Source organism: Trachurus trachurus (assembly GCF_905171665.1).
Source record: "Trachurus trachurus genome assembly, chromosome: 12".
In the NCBI taxonomy this organism is placed as follows: Eukaryota; Metazoa; Chordata; class Actinopteri; order Carangiformes; family Carangidae; genus Trachurus; species Trachurus trachurus.
In genome coordinates, this window is record NC_139908.1 from 26,474,161 (window position 1) to 26,491,644 (window position 17,484).

The 17,484-nt window shown below is 42.8% G+C and overlaps 1 protein-coding gene across 1 annotated transcript in view; it reads right to left on the reverse strand.

The window, feature by feature from the left end:
* Positions 1–324: 324 nt before the first annotated feature.
* The window catches only part of ptpa (protein phosphatase 2 phosphatase activator), a 33,107-nt gene continuing 15,947 nt past the window's right edge, over positions 325–17,484 (reverse strand). The window contains exons 10-11 of the mRNA XM_083983803.1: positions 10,251–10,358; positions 325–1,724 (exon numbers count right to left, since the gene is read on the reverse strand). Of these exons, the coding sequence (XP_083839929.1) occupies positions 1,650–1,724; positions 10,251–10,358 (183 nt within the window). The 3' untranslated portion in view covers positions 325–1,649. The remainder of the gene's footprint in view (positions 1,725–10,250; positions 10,359–17,484) is intronic.

A 17,484-nucleotide genomic window follows, 5' to 3' on the forward strand; every position in this document is an offset into this window, starting at 1 on the left:
AAAGAATCAGACTGTCTGCTTCTCTCCATAGAGAAAATGTTTTCACTCCTCTCGAAACTTCTGAAAAAGACTGATTCATGAACTGGCATTTCTAGTAGTACAACAATGGGAATGCCGCAACATCTGATTGGTTGAAGTGATAGATATGTGAAAGCCATGAATATTTTCTGAAAATGACCACCTGTACAGATGGTACATATATTTCACTTCATACCTTAACTGAACTTAGAGTTTAAAAGTGATACCAAAATAAACTTTCATAAACATGAAATTCATATTTGTGCTTTTATTGGCATTTCAAAGCAAAGCAATACTCTGTCGTCTAATACCTCAGTGACTATGACTTCACCACCTCTAATTTTGACCTGTTACTTAATCATCGATGGGCATTTTTGCTTTTAAAAATGTTTAAAATTTCCCAGCTTGGGATCAATAAAGTATATCTATCTATAAACCACTGCATTTATCTCAGTCCCAGTAAGACTGATCATTGAAAACAGCTCACCGACCGACAGTGTGCTGGGTGAACTACAGACACACATGTTTCTGTCTGATGCTTTCTAAGCAATAATTGTTGTGTTGTAACTGTTGTTCGTCTCTTTGGCAGTATTTTTGTGAATGAATGTGAACACTTAAACAGGTGGCTTTATATGACAGTTTTTGGAAATGAAAGAGGATGAAGAGACAAACCAGGCAATTTCTGACTTAAAGCCACAGTGTGTTTGGATGTAATTATAGCATTTTTCCAATTAGGAATGAGCAGCGCTGTCTTTTATTATATCATCATTATCACCATTGGTGGCGGCAAAGAGGGAAATTTTCAGATTTTACACATTGTGGCCTTAGTATCAGACAGAAACTTCGTTTACATGGTAGGAAACCAAAATAAAACATGAGGTAACTTTAGTTTATTATGTGATGTCAATTCAGTAACACAAAAATAGCTTTTCTTTGATTTAATTAAGCAACACATGAAGGGATTTCTAAATGTGGATGTGCCAATAGAATAAATCCAGGATTTCACAGTGAGTCTTTTCTACCTGGAGTGGGAAAACCACAACTTTCCAATTGAGTAGAGAATTTTGAGTGACAAAAAGCTGCACAGCACAACCACAATCATTTATTCACCTATGGTTCATCAGTTTACAGTGTTTTTCACAACTGCAGTGATAAAATCAAAGTGAGCAACTAAAATGTGGGTACATTAAAACGTCAGACCTTTAAAGGCAAAAACCAAAGGGTGCAACTAAGACTGAGGAGGAAACAAAAGATTTTCAAGGCGTCGCACAAAGTCTTATTTGTATCATGTCACTCTGCGAATGAGCCTACTGCTCAGGAGAATCCAAACTCCGAGGTAAATCCAAGCATTAAGGATCAATGAGCACAATTCTACAAAAGAGGATGCTCCAAAAAAAATCACAACCACAACATGCTCAGCATTTTTGTTGTGGATGACGCAAAAGCCTTCACGACCACACACATGCACATGTGGGAATGCATGTTAGACTACACGTGGTTGATTGTTGCTACTGTTGTATTTGGACATGAGGATGCCAGAGAGAAGAGGGGGGGGGGGGGGGGAAATGTTGGTTTCCGAACTGTGGGGATTTTGGTCTTTCCACTGTGAGTGTGGGGCTCCTCCGGTAGAGTCAGGGGTTCACGGGCTGGATGGAGAGCAGGCTACCAAATCTGAAGTGCTGGATCACAGGGAACTTCTCCAAACACTGGAAATGGGAGAAGAAAGAAGAAAAAAACTTTTTATTGACATGAAAAAAATGATGTTCATGTCTAGAAATTTGTCTTAAGGGATAGTTCAACATTTTGGCAAATTGGCCCATTGCCATAATCCCTAGGAGTAGGTTTGTTACCTTTAATTGTCGGTGCAAGCGTTTTTTTAGTATGGCGGAGCAGAGCCGTGAGCTGCTTTAGAACGGCAGAGAGCTACGCTAAGAGGCTCATGGGATTTCTTGGTTTCCCTCATCAAACTCATCAAATACACAATCCAACAACTCCAAAACGCTCTGGTGGACAAGTTGTGACCTGCACATTCACCACACTATGAGATAATAACGGAATGTTACCAGACAGAGTTGTTTTAGAGGTAAATTCATGCAAAACTGCTGATGCGCCTTCAGGGGCAGTTTTTCATCAAGCAGTCTCTGCATTTGCCTCTAAAACAACTCTGTCTTGTAACGTTCCGTTATTATCTCATAGCGTGGTGAATGTGCAGGTCACAACTTGTCCACCAGAGCGTTTTGGAGTTGTTGGATTGTGTATTTGATGAGTTTGATGAGGGAAACCAAGAAATCCCATTAGCCTCCGTAGCGTAGCTCTGAGCAGCTTGCGGCTCTGCTCCGCCGTTCTAAAAATAGCTTGCACCGACAATTAAAGGTAACAAACCTACTGCTATGACTATAGGGATCAAGGCAATGGGCCAATTTGCCAAAATGTTGAACTATCCCTTTAACAAAACATACACAGTTTGTGAAAGCGTAGTACTTGTAAAGCTAGATGGTGAACTACTATAGTTGACCAGATAACCTCTGTCCTGTCCTCCTCTTTTAAAATGAAAACCCCCTCCATCCAGAGGACTGTTTTAGATCCACATCAGAAATAATCTCTGTCCGTACTAACACACCTAAAAACACACACCACATGACCATGTAAACTCTGCAGTTGGGTCAGTACAGAAGAGGAGTCAAGTATATTGTAGCGTCAAACCCAGGATTTAACTGCAGCGAAGATACACAAAGACAGTGATGCTTGAAATTCGTTATCATGTATTGGAGGGTGATGAGAGACAAAAACAGAGGTCCAGCTATTTTTCCATTTTGGGATCTTGAAAACCTCCAATCTGCAGTCACAATATTCTTTTTTTCCTGCTGTTCTGTGTTGTGACTGTAGATTGTAGTAGGAAGAAGCTGGCTAACTGTTGAGACTAGTCAGTTCTAAACAAAATTGATAATCAGACACTTATTGATACTGAAAATTAAAATCAGATGAGATGCTATCGATACCAACACTGTCAGCTTCCAGTTGACACACAACTTCACACATGACCGCTGCAGACCGGGGGCTCGCAGCCCCTCCCCTCACTAGCAGCTGAACTCATCAAAGCTGGTTGACGTTCACATTCACAACACTGAGCCGCTGCTGTCGCCAACATAAAACTAACGTCACGTGGCTGGTTCAACATTGACCAACAAGGTGGGCCTCATAGATTCCTGGTGTTGGGTCAACACAGCCTGGTCCTAACCAGACTCCTGCACTTCATTTCATGTGTGCAAACAGACCGGCCACTCTCCATTGAGAAACCTTTACTTCCTGGTAGGTGGATACTCTGTTGAAGTTGAAAACTGTTGGATCTGCCTTTACCCAATCGTAAACATTTAGTCGTGAATTTTGTCATGCACCAGAACCGGCCGGGACGCAATGAAGCCGCTGCACGCTGTAAACAACGATGATCCCCCATCACAATGAGCAGAGCAAAGCCAGTGTGCGTTAGATGTCTGTCAACGACAGCAGCGTTGCCACAATGACACGATTGGCTTCACAAACATCCATCTCCGCCGCCATTATTGAACCACAGGAGTTGAATTTCAACTACTAACAACTAAACTACTACTAACAACTAAAAAACACTGGTAACTGTTGGTTGTTTCAAACTCATTCAAATACTAAGCTGGTGTTTGTGAGTGTACCATGATGCTAAACATCCAGTATGTCTTTTGGAATTTCGAGAGTAGGCCTAGCCTAAAATCCTATTGAGGCTCTGAGCCTGTTGATCGCCAACTAGTAGTGAAATTATCATAGAACCAATGATTTTGGTTGGATTTTTATAATTTTTTCACTGGAATGAGTATACTGTTTGCTGAAAATGATGGCACATTGAGTGATGTCATAACCTGGACCCATAGTTGATTGCCAATGAAGTAAAGATGAAAATATTGGGGGAAAAAAGTGAAAAAACACCTAATTTCTTTCCAAAAAAATTATAGAAAATCATGTAGAAATGTGTTTTAAGAGTTATTTTTTCAGTGGATGTTGTCACCACATGTGTTCTGTGTATCTGAAATGCATTCATTGACAGCCTACCCAGCCCACTGAGGATTTGAAGAAAAAAAACATTTTTTACAATTTCCTGTCGAAAAATAAAGGGTGCATACAGTGAAATGGCCACAATTTTTTTTCGCGATATTTCCGGCAGAGCAGACCCTTCTATTGTTCCTTAGTGTCAAAGTTACCAGAAAAAACACAAATAAAAAGTATAACAGACAATGTCAGGTTCAACCCATTTTTGTGGCTCCCCGACTAAAAACTTCAAACTTGGCGCATAGCCTCGACGTCATCGTTCTCAGCCACTCCCTCTGTTTTCTGTTTGGGCTGCAGATCGTTTCAATCCCAAGCGGAGTACTGAAGGGAAATGCAAATTGAGTGGAAGTATGAAGGTGGGCGGAGCCAACATAGAAGCGAAAAAGACTATTACTAGAAAATAAGAGGAAATGTTTAAGAAGTTATATTTATTGTATACAACTTTTAATTCAGTGGTGTAGTCACTTGGATGACCAGTCCAATTTTTCATATTCAGATCACACAGCCAAACAGAGCAGAGACCAAATAAAAGCACCTTGAACCTGAAGTCCCAGTCAGTCACACAGCATTAACCTTGACCTATAGGGAGTGCTGCAGTTAACTTGTCCCACTGGCCTTTCACTTTGAACATGTTCAAAATGGCCATTGAGAAGCCCAGAGAACGCCCTTTGTGCGTACTGACACAGACCCAGTTTCGGGGAGCAGGGGTGGGGGTTTTGGGTGTCTGGGTTGGGGGTAGGGAGACTGCGTTAGAAGAACACCATGGAATTGAACACTTGTGCACAGTCTGTGTGGTGACACGGGCTCTGTTCAGACCTGGTGTTAACATGCGTCCGCAGTGATCCCATCACAAGTGGTCAGTTCTAAACACGTCTGCTGTCTGACACCTGTTTAACATGTGATCAAATCTCACTTCCTGCTCTCTATGTAAATGAACCGCTACGTGTGTCTGCATCCTCAATGAGTCTCGGGCGTGTTCACACCTGATGTTAGAGCTGACCACTTGTGACCCAAACATGGAGCTGGACGTCTGAACCGGACCTTGGTCCAGACTCTCTGAGCTGATCTGGGGTGGGAGGATGTCAGAGAACTTTTCTGTTAAATCTGTGAAACCATCAGTGGGTCAATGAGCACATTTAAACTTCTCATAAACACTGACAAAGTGAAACTGCCTTCATTAAAGGGATAGTAGCATTTTTTTTTAAAGTGGGGTTGTATGATCTACAAATAGCCCCTAAGTACTTTAATTGCAGTAGAAGACTCTCTGCACTCCTCCCGTTAGCAACGCCAGCCCATAGCCCTGCCCAGAGATTTACAACATACAGTGTTGTGAACAGACCCAAAATAGGAAAATAGGCCGTTTCTTTGGGTCTGTTCACAACACTGTATGTTGTAAATCTCTGGGCAGGGCTATGGGCTGGCGTTGCTAACGGGAGGAGTGCAGAGAGTCTTCTACTGCAATTAATGTACTTAGGGGCTATTTGTAGATCATACAACCCCACTTAAAAAAAATGCTACTATCCCCTTTAAACAAAAGTTGAATGTACTATATTATTGATGAAAAAGTTGACTACAACCAAGTTTAAAAATAAAATCTCTTCTAATTTGGGGAATAAATAGTTATTGGTCTTTTCCTGCCTGCCTGAGTCTCCATCCTGGTGACTGGACACCAGTAGGTTACCCATGAACGCTCTGCCAACAGCACCAGCTTGGACTTAGCTGCTGTGCTCCTTTGACACGATGGCTGTGGGATTCGTACCGTGACGGGAAGAGAAGAGAACACGGTGGCGACAGCAGGGTTTGGTTGGACAAGAGGCGTTAGGGTAACGAGACAATCTAGGCTGAAGATGGTGAATAATGTTACTAAAGGCAGCAAGTGTGATTTAAAGGTCCAGTGTGTAAAATGGGGGGAAACCCATGACATCCAGCGTTCAGATTCTAGATTGCAGAGCTCACTCACCCATCACCCATGTCGGCAAAGTGACGGTGGCCTCTGAGGACAAAAAACTTCAGGACTGTAACTCAAAAACTTTTCGCTATTCTCTACCAACTAACTACTAACTCACTCTCTCTGCTGTTTCCTTCGTCCTTCCTTCCGTGTTCCCCTTTGTTGGTTTATTAATGCACGTGAAACAAACCCTCTGGTTGGCTGGATTTTCCGTTCGGGCTGACATACAAACATGGCGGCGCAAGATGGCGAAACTCTAGACTCTTGCTATGTATGCTTTTAATTTCTTGGACAAAGAAAGTTATATTTAACAAATGCTAATAACAATTAGTTATTCACTGAAATATATAGCCTACACTTATCAATTGTGGTTCTTACAAAAATTATATCTTATAAAATATAAAAGTAAATATGTCTTTTAAAGCTCTGACCATTGAATTAGTGCATACAAAATAATTTAACTTAAAGGTATAATGTGTAGGAATTCCCCCCATCTAGCGGTGCAGTTGCATATCAGAATGTATTCTTGATGTTGCATTCACGTGAAATCGGGCAGACGTCAGACAGACAACAGACGCTGCATGTAACAGGATAAACAAGCGTCTAAACAAGTGGTCCGCCAGCACGAGGCAAAACAATACAGGCCTGACAACATGTTGTCATGGTGATGTCGTATTGTTTACCTGACCCACGTTTTACCGTCTTTCTCTCGTGGAGTAAAATGACATCCGGTTGGTTTGCCGACGGCCGTCCGCCTGACTGCACCTGAATGCAACATCAGTGCCTCCGTCCTTCCTCACACTACACAGTGGTGACAGTTTTAACAGGCCGAGCCGACAGCTCCGCTGAGTTTCCGTGGTTACCTACGGTCACGCTGCCACTCAACGTAAAAAAAAGCGATGCAACATGGCCGCCTCGGTTCGGTGCGTCGCCCACTTATGTATTTGTAACGACTTGTAACAACTCATTCTAAGGTACCAGAAAGCTTTCATTTGTATGCGGGTGTGATTTGACTTCAGTGAAATATGCAGTTATGGAAGCAATATTTGATATTTGCTAATAAAAAGCCAAATAAGTTACATACTGGGGCTTTAATTATAATTTAATATAATTAAACTACTTTTACAACCACATTATTTACCAACAACATAAAGTGAAGCATTGGCTCCATAGCAATAGGAACAGGCGTCCGGTCCCGCCAGTCTCGTTTGGGCCGGCCATAGTGTCTCACAGAAAAAACTATTATTATTGTGGTGTTGAACACCGTTTCACCATCTCTCCTCTGCCAGTCAGCCCCTCCCCCTCCCCCTCCCCCTCCTCCTCCCCCTCCCCCTCCTGCTGCTGCTGCTCAGGTCGCGCTGAGCGCTAATAAACGCTAAACGCGCTAAATCACTAATTGGACGCGATCATCATCACCCCCAGTCAGCAGACCTATACAATGCTGCTGGCGCATCTTCTAGCTCTGACTCTTTTCACTCGCCATGCTCACAAACGTTTCCACGACTGACCAGCTGATACTCTGGAGTGAACACGCTTCGCCTCGTCAAGAAATGAGAAAAAGGAGCAGGACATGCCTATGAACCGATCGCAACACACGGGAACCGAACCGACACAGTCGAACCGTTCGGTTCAGACGCTTTTCATTCACATCTTTGCAGACGGGAGCAGCCATTTTCCCCCAGTAAGTTGCCATGGGAACATTATGAAGTCACGTAATCACGCAACGTCAAACGTCATTGCCTCGCGCTGAAAGCTAGCGCAAATCCTGTGATGAATAAGACAAATCAGTCTCATTTACCAATGACAATAAGTGCAAAAAGACTGCGAAAAAACAGTTTCATGATGTCTTACATGAAAGGTTACAGGGTTTGGAATACAGGTGGACATCGATTCTGGCACTTTGCTAGCGCCAAACATTCCAGGATGTTTAGCCAGCTTCCACAGTTTTTGCAAGATACTGCAATTTCAACGTAAAAAATTGCATATCGTCATAAATAACTGAATGTAGTCACACTGCAACACACCTTTGACTGTCAGGTCCTGTAAATTGTAGTCTATAATGAAATTAAAGTATCTGTAAAAGATAGTTTGCGACAGTCTGTTAGCATGTAGCTGACTTAAGTATTTAGCTGGTGTTGTGTGCAAAGAGGTATTTTCTTTAGAAATGGATTTTAATAGGACTGTACTTATTTACCAGAGGCTAGTTAACACAAGGCCTAGAAGATTACAGAATAAAACCAACCATCTAGCTGGAGAGGTTTATTGTTTTAAATGAAAATGTGTTGAAGAGGATGTAGCTGCTCTGACAAACTGACCATTATAAAGGCTGATGTATCTCAGGTCCAGGGTCCAGATCTGGACCAGGGTGCTGTCCAACCCAGACCAGGACATATAACCTATAAATTAAGAATTACTTAAATTCTGGCGCAGGATTTCTATTTTAACTGCAGCGACGGCTCCAGCCTGAATGCCACTGACTGGTCACATGATGCTAGTCAGCAAATGACTGTGACTTGAGTCAGTGAGTGAGACAGACACACAGAGGAGAGGAGAGCAGAGACAATAGTCTGTCTGAGGAATCAGTTGGGGAAAGTGGAGGAGAAAGAAGGAGAACGGGAGGAGTTCAGATGTGTGGACACTGCTAATTATAAATATGATCAAACAAGGAAATCACTACAGTGACTTTTTGTTTAATTTTTCCAAAACAACCACAAGCTCAGCTGTGACTTTAAAAAAGTGAAAGAGCAGTTAATCATCATTAGAGCGCCAATTAGTAATAAAACCTCTTAGAGTGTAAAGTATGGAGCATTTAGGATTTACACTGTAGCTAAGAGCTCGGCGGCTGCTCTTTATTCACAGCGGGGACAAGATAGACTACACAGTTTATAACAAGTCTATTTACCATTGTTACACTGAGCGTGTTTGTCATTTCACACATTCGGGTCCGCACATGGGCGACCGGACCCCCAGAATCAACTGTGTCTGAGACAAACAGTGGATTCTCCTCTCTGGGTCTTGTATAACTCTCTCTCTCTCTGCCTCTGCCCCAAAACCCTGTGTGGGGCCAGGAAAAGGGAGAGAGGAATGCAAGTCTGCTGATGGTTGCTCCAGGCTCGGAGGAAGGTCGGGACAGAGAGAAGGGGAGGATTTAATGAAGGGAATGGCAAAGGAGGAGGAGGAGGGAGGGAGGGAGGGAGGGAGGGAGGGAGGAGGGAGGAGGGAGGAGGAGGGAGGAGGGAAGGGGGAGGGGTGTGTGTGTGTGTGGGAGGGGGGGGAGGGTTGCAGACAGCTTGGCCCCTCAGCTCTTTGGGAAGACTCACAGGCCCGCTCTGGAAAACACAGGATGTGGCCATGCAGGCGGGCAAAGAACAGGCTTAGACATCCCCCCAATCCCACCCCTAACCGCTCACACACACACACACAGACACACACACACACACACACACGCACAGACGAACACACGCACACACACGATTCCATTCTCTCCTTTCTTCTCTTAACCCTTTCCTGCCTCTGCTCTGCTCTCCTACCCACAGTGAGTCAGTCACACAGCGTTCTGCTCTAACTTGTTCGGTGCCGTTGGAAACGTGCTTTTTTATCCGACGACTATTTTATTTTAACGTGGCGTTCAACTGTTTTATTTACGCCGTCACTGCTGTGTTGTAATCGTACTGACAGATCAGAAAATACTGGATCACATTTACAGTTCTGTGACACATAAACTCACTGGCCAATTTATTAGGTACACGCGAATAAAACAAATGTGGTGTAACGGAGGAGATCTCCTTCATCATGACAATGTTCTGTTTTTATACAATCTGTTTAACGTTGGGATTTGTTGAATTGTACCGGGCGATACTGTGAGGTGTTCCTAATGTTTTGTCCACCTTCATTCATATAAATGGAAAGGGACAAAATATTAGGAACACCTTATTGTGCATCAGTGACTCTTCGGTCAGCTGCAGATGAGAGCTATCCATGTTTCCACTCTCTGCACTTCAGATTTTTATGCTTTTTCTATATGAACCGCAATTTATCATCTTTTCAATTATTTTCCATCCACGGTAAAACTGACGCTTTCTATCGTGCACGTACCCCACAATTCACTGGGCCGATCATTCAATGAAAAACTGAACCAGTCAGTGAGAATGAGAGCGGAGGAGGAGGAGGAGGAGGAGGAGGAGGAAGGAGGAGGAAGGAGGGGGCGTACCTCAGCCTTGTACATTTTGATCAGGCCCTGGTTGACTTTGGACCAGGCAGGAACATCGCTGATGTTCCACAGCTGGTTGGAGTGCTCTGCAAATGGACCCGTCTTCATCTACAGAACAGAGACAAAAAGACAAGAGGTAAAAGAGGAATTCCCCATCAGAACGTCACACGGCTCATCTCGAAAAATCTAACTTTAAATGAGTTTGAACCTTTCTAAACCATCGATAATGTCATAAGTCCAACATAGTTTGCTCAGTTGTAATGGATTCCAATGATGAGCCATTCTGATGGTAGATGAGAGTAAGTCTACGTCCACACAGCCATATTTTTCATTTTAAAACAATCCTAAAAACACACACACACACACACACACACACACAATCATTCACATAGATTGGGCAGATGAGAGCCGGTGTAAACAGGAAGCTGACTGTCTGCTCTGAGATGACTCAAATACTAAAAGATGGATCAGCTGAGAGTTGAAGCCCTGAAATGCAAATTGATCGATAATCATGTTGGTTTCACCACAGGTACCTGAGGCTGGTGTGGTCGTTTCCAAAGACTTCACCTCCTGTCTTCGTCCATTATTTACTTACATTTTAAAATGCATCTCTTTTCCCCTTCCATCTATACTACTCCAAAGTTTTTGACTCCCCAAAAAATTAGGCTCTCACAAATGCTGTTGGCCCAGTCTCAGGGGCCGTCCCACATGAAAACGGCGTTTTGAGAAGCAAAAAAAACGTATTTTTCAAAAGACCAGTTCCAGAGTGGGTAAATCTCAAAGCGCTTACGTGTAGACACCCAAAACAGATTTTTTTTTTTTGCGAAACAAAGATGTCTAGTGATGCATCGAACTGGCTTTTTCAGTCCCAATGCTGATACCGATACCCGGGCTTAGCGTATCGGGAAAATTTTTTTAAATAAAACGTTGTTGCTCTGTGTTTGTTGTCTGCCGGCATGCTGCACGTGCTGCTGACACGTGATGTAGCACGCATCACAAACATTAAAGGGATATTTTAACATTTTGGCAAATTGGCCCATTGCCATAATCCCTAGAGTTTTACGAGTAGGTTCGTTACCTTTAATTGTCGGCGCAAGCTGTTTTTAGATCAGCGGAGCAGAGAAGCGAGCTGCTCAGCGCTACGCTACGGAGGCTAATGGGATTGAAATTGGGATTGTTTGAAAATCGGTATAAAACTGAACAAGTTCTGGTTGTTTTAGTAGAACACGCACCATAGGCTTAAAGGGATAGTTCAACATTTTGGCAAATTGGCCCATTGCCATAATCGCTTTAGTCATAGCAGTAGGTTCCTTACCTTTATTTGTCGGTGTAAGCTATTTTTAGAACGGCAGAGAGCTACGCTACAGAGGCTAATGGGAGTTCTTGGTTTCCCTCATCAAACTCGTCAAATACACAATCCAACAACTCCACAACGCTCTGGTGGACAAGTTGTGACCTGCACATTCACCATGCTATGAGATAATAACCGATGTTACCAGACAGAGATGTTTTAAAGAGTTTGTTTACAGTGCGCAATCTTTCTGTCTTCTCTGTAATCAGCACCACACACAGGCCTGGCATATGTACTACAGTGTTTTGAATTGTTTTCAGTGGACTCCTGTGTACGCAGACATTTCTTGAAACGATGCCGTGCTAACGGCTTACTCTTTTAAAACTAACCAGAAATATATCTTTTTTTTGGGAACGTGCTGTTTCTGTTTGGACAAGGCTTCAGTTTGAAAATTCTGAGATTGCATCGTAGTCTGAAATGGGAGATGATGATGAAGACAGTGTTGCTCTAATTGGGTCTCATCAGCCTCCACTACCAGTGGTGAAAACAACACATTAATGAATCGCAAGTGTTACTCACCTTTTTGTCTTTGCTGTTCCTTGTTTGTGATACTATGAGTACTATTTACCATTATTAGTCACACAGTCTCCTTCCTGTTTACTTCAGCTTGCACAGTCCTAGTGTACATGAATGTGCTTATGTGTGTTTCGGTTGTGTTAATATGGACAGAAATGATTCCTGATACCAAGCTAAAACACTAATTTTACATTTGAAATGAAAACGTAGCAGTGTGAATGCAGCCTACGTTTGAAGCTCTGGGCTGGTGTGTGTGGAGATCTGAGAGTTTCGGCGCTTGGTGCGTGTCAATATTTCTGTATCAATAACACAAAGAAAATCCGCAGGGAGTTGTGCATGTTCTTTGCTCTGTGAAGTTTTCATAGCATCTTTCAGCTGGGTGTTTTGGTTTCGCGGCCTACAGCGCGCAGAAAAGCGGCTGATTACGTTGTTTGATTTTTTTTTTTTTTTTTTTACACTAATGACACTGCTTTCAGCGATACAATAAAAAGAGCGCGCAGAACAAAAGGCTGATTGTTGTTCCTGCAGTCACCTGAGTAACCATGATTCATTCTAGTTTCGGGATGAATCACAAAAAAAACAAAAAAACAGTGCAGAGAAACAATAGGCAGGCATGTTGTATAGTGTAACAAGTATGACAGAAACAAAAACAAAACCAAAACAAATGTATGGATTTATAAATGTATGAATGGAGCAACGACTTCAGACTGTTTTCCCATCATTTTCCCCCAAGAGGCTGTGGAACCCAAACCCAGACCCTGGGGCATCCATCTAACAACCTCTCCTTTTTCCATACTCCCCCCTCCCCACCTCCTCCTCCTCCTTCCCTCCATCCCCCCTCCCCCTATCCCCCTCCCTCTAGCCCCCTCCCATCCCCCCTAAACCCCCCACTCTCCCACATACACAGACACACACACACAGCTCCAGACACTTTCCAGGGCCTCACATGAGAACACATGGGGGGAAGGGCCATGGAAGAGGGAGGAAAGCGGGCGGGGAGGAGGGGGAGGGGGGAGGGAGGAGGGAGGAGGGAGGAGGGGGGTGGAGACAACCCGTATTCCCTGGAGGAAGGAGTGATTCACAGCAGCATGTGGTGAAGGAAGTGACTCATGTTTAGGACGACACACGCACACACATACACTCACACGCACACTAGGGCCTTGTGTGTGAATAAAAAAAGAACGGCCGGTTTAAAGTATCCATGTGTGTGTGAATGGGAGGGAAAATATAGTCGGGCTTAAAGGCAGAGCAGGGCAGAGCAGAGCAGAGCAGAGCAGCGCTGGCTGGGGCTTCCGGTCAAAAGAAGTCTCTGACCCGACCGAGACGAAGTTGTAACGCGTCGTCTATTCAAAAATATATTTGGTTTTTTTGGGGCGTGCGGTTTCAAAAGAGCAAAACTGGTGATTTCAATTCATTCCAATAGAGAAACAGATCACAGGATTTGTTCTGTACCAGTTCAGAAACATTAGCCTGTCCTTTGAATAAATACTCTCATCCATCAGTGATGAGTCACATGAACATTATAGCGTTCTCATCAGTTGCGAGGGAATTTTATTTGCTCCCCCAGAAACATTTTATAGAGCTATATGGTATGTGGTGGCGGGGAAGATGTTCAGCGTGGAGCAGCGGCAGCCGAGTGAACCGAACACATCAGTTGTGACTCACAGCCAGGTCGCCTCCTACAGCTGCTTTCTGTAGAACGAAATGATCAAATGAGTTTTCGCATGTTAGCACAGCACGGCCTGTTATTGGTGAGCAGTAGGCCTACAATCAGATGTATCTGTTTGACCCTGCAACAGGCTCTTGTTCAAGTCAGTTTCATTTACTTATGATTTGATACCAGTCTGGATTTTTCTTTAAAAGGGACATATTATGCAAAACTCACTTTTTCATTGTTTTAGTATGTGTATTTGCGTATCCGGAGTGCCTCCTCACCCCTTAAACGTCAGTTTTGACAACTACGTCAATATTTTGTTAACTGCCATAGTAAGAAAATGTGTCTCTTAACAAGCCGTTTTAATTTCACCCGGCTTATTACATCACAAGCCGGGTGATGTGAATATTCAAGTCCTCGCTCCCATGGTTACCTCAGCTACCAGAGCGAGGTTCAAACCGACCGTTTAGAGCAGGGCTGTGAAACTGGTGTGTAGAGAACCCAGCTGTGCTCAATCTTTTGGTTTTTCTGACCAAAGCATGTTACTAACATTACTTTTAGACATCAAGGTACCATGTCAAGAAGCAGAAATGAGCAGAATATGTCATAATATAAAATAAAATTCAGATTAAAGTGATGCTTTATATTATTTGATGTGGGTTGTTTGAGGCACTTAGACATAATCAGTGTATTAGCTGCAGTAGATTTGGGTCATCGCCCCCTCTCAGTTCAGAGAAGCAGCAGGAGCTGAGCGACGTGCTGCTGTGGACGCGAACATTTAACAAAAATATCAACAAGCTAATATCTTCAATATATTTTTCACTGCTTGCCATCTATCAGCTCTTTCCTCTGGAACTCTAAGCCGTTGTATGCATGAGCACAGCTATGACACACGCTGTATCACTCTGCAGATGAACAGTTTCAAGTGAGAAAGGGTGACGTGTAAGCGCAGGTTAACGTTCATCTGGAGCCGCTGTCGTAGCAACGAGCCCTGAAGCAAACAGCTGCAGAAGCTGCAGACGTATTCACAGCTGGATCACGACTTGTGTTTTCAGACTGAATCCTCCGTAGCTCACTAACGTCCATGTAGAGAAGACTCCTCTTCTTAGACCATTGGTAAAACTACAGGTTAAAGTTGGGAATCATTTCATGATGTTGCAGGAGCACAAAGGAGTGAAATGGAAGGTTATAATAGAGAACTTCAAACTCAAGTCAGCTTTAAAAACTACAGGTAAATAAATGATTTACTTCAGACTGACCCAGAGAGTTTTCATTATGAACCAGACATTTAGAACACAACCAGAGACCGGACATACAGCGGGGAAAATAAGTACTGACGGCGTCAACGGTCCTGCATAGAGGCCATGTTGGTTGAGTGCATTACTCATTGTTTACCTGCTGATTCCAGGTCTGTCTAAAGCTCTCTGTGAGTTCTCATTGGCTCTTGGACTCTGAGTATTCTTTGGACTTTGTCAGAAATCTTGTAGGAGCACCTGGTCGTGGCCGCTTTATGGTGAAATTATGTTCTTTTCACTTCCGGCCCCAACGATGCATTCAGGGGTTCAGAAAGACGTCTGTAACCAACAGCGTCAGTGTGGTTTTAAGTTAAAGGGATAGCTCAACATTTTGGCAAATTCGCCCATTGCCATAATCCCTATAGTCATAGCAGTAGGTTCATTACCTTTAATTATTGGTGCATGTTGTTTTGAGATCAGCAGGGCAGAGGCGTGAGCGGCTCAGTGAACATAATGGAGGTGAATGGTACAGGTCCCCTGTCCCTCATCAAACTCATCAAATACACAATCCAACAACTCCAAAACGCTCTGGTGGACAAGTTGTGACCTGCACATTCATCACACTATGTAAGTAATCATGTAACATTATGGGACACAGTTGTTTTCGAGGCAGATGCATAGCCGGAACTACATTCCAGACACGGCTGCTGGGTGAAGTGATTGCAAAAGCGCAAGTAGTTCCGAGTACTTGCTTTATGTGTCACAATGTTACATAATTATACATGATTATTTCAGAACGCGGTGAATGTGCAGGTCACAAGTTGTCCACAAGAGTGTTTTGGGGTTGTTGGATTGTGTATTTGATGGGTTTGTCACTGGGCTCACCTAGCAGCTCGCTTCTCTGCCCCGCGGATCTCAAAACAACATGCACCGATAATGAAAAGTAATGCACCTATAGGGATTATGGCAATAGGCAAATTAGCCAAAATGTTGAACTATCCCTTTAAAGCTGTGAAGAAAGCTCTTTGCTTCGATCCTTCATAAGATGCCTCTTACACCTTGGTAATTAGAAATATTTTTATAGGCATCAATTATATCATTAATATAATTAAAAAAGAAAAAAATCTATCAAACTATTAGAACTAAAGCAGCTGATATTAATGAGCAGTGATAGAGGACAGGATGACTTTCTAAACACTGACAAGATTCCAGCTGCTGTTTTCTTGTCTTTCATCCTTTTATTCCCCCTTTTCTTCATGTCTTCTTCTTATTCCCTGTGTTATTTCATTTTATTACACAGAGCTTAATTTATGGACATATATGTTTGGATTTATTGTTATTTGTGGATTACTTGGGTTGTTACCGACATCTGGTGAACATGTCATGTCAATAGCTGCATTAGAAATATATTTACTGAGAAAAATGTAATACTTTAATACTTATTTTCCCTGCTGTACTCTGGTTTTGTGGACGAAGGCGACACAGATGACAGGACGGACACGTCATGGACGCGCTTCCTGGCTGTGAACTCCTCGGACAATGACCTGCTCTGTCTACACATTGACTCAGTTGGACATTACATACCAGACTTAATACTGAGGAGCCGACTGGCCACACTTCTTTTTACCAATCACTACAGACCAGGCATGTCAACCAGTCACACCCTCAAAGACACTTCCCACTGAGGCCTAAAATTCATTAATTATGAATTATTCTCACATCAAGTGGATAATGACATCTTAATGCGTTGCGGAAAAAAAAAACATAATTTTGTTGCTATTCCATGCCAGAGTCTATTGGAATCAGAGTCAGTCTCTAGTAGTGCACACGTTGCACTGGCTCCACTATGTGCATTTTTATATACAGGCTATAATAATACAATGATTTTGGAAGAGCACGCAAAATTATTTTAAAATTGATTTGAACTTTGATGATATATTATTTTAATTACTGATATATAAATGAGTCATATTGAGCAATTTACATGTATCTTTACACAGATCTATAGTTTGATGTTTGTCAGTTCAGTGGAAGGGAAAGCTGTGCCTGTTCCTGATGACAGTGAGAGCAGCAGTGGGGAAAGGTAAGGTAGTTGTAAAAGGTGGGGGGAAGCAACAAGTGATTCAGCAGTTTCAGTTTAGTTTTTATTTTTGAGGAATGTACTTGTTTTTTAGTCTTAGTTTTTTTCCAGGTTTTAGGAGAAAGCCTCTGTCAGACCTCTGAAGATGAATTTCCAATTTTTGTGGGATTTTTCCCTTTCAGTTGCATCCCATAAATCCCATCCCATCCCATCAGTCCTCATCACGTTCCATTCACTCTTATCTACCTGTGGGTTGTACTCCAAGTTGTCCCATATTGAGCTCTGGCGTTTTCTTCCTGCAGTTTTAGATATCTCTAAGAAAAACTAAGCTGATGTTATCTGACATTCAGTTCAGTTTTAGTTAGTTTTGCATTGTTCATTGTAGTTTTTTTATTTAG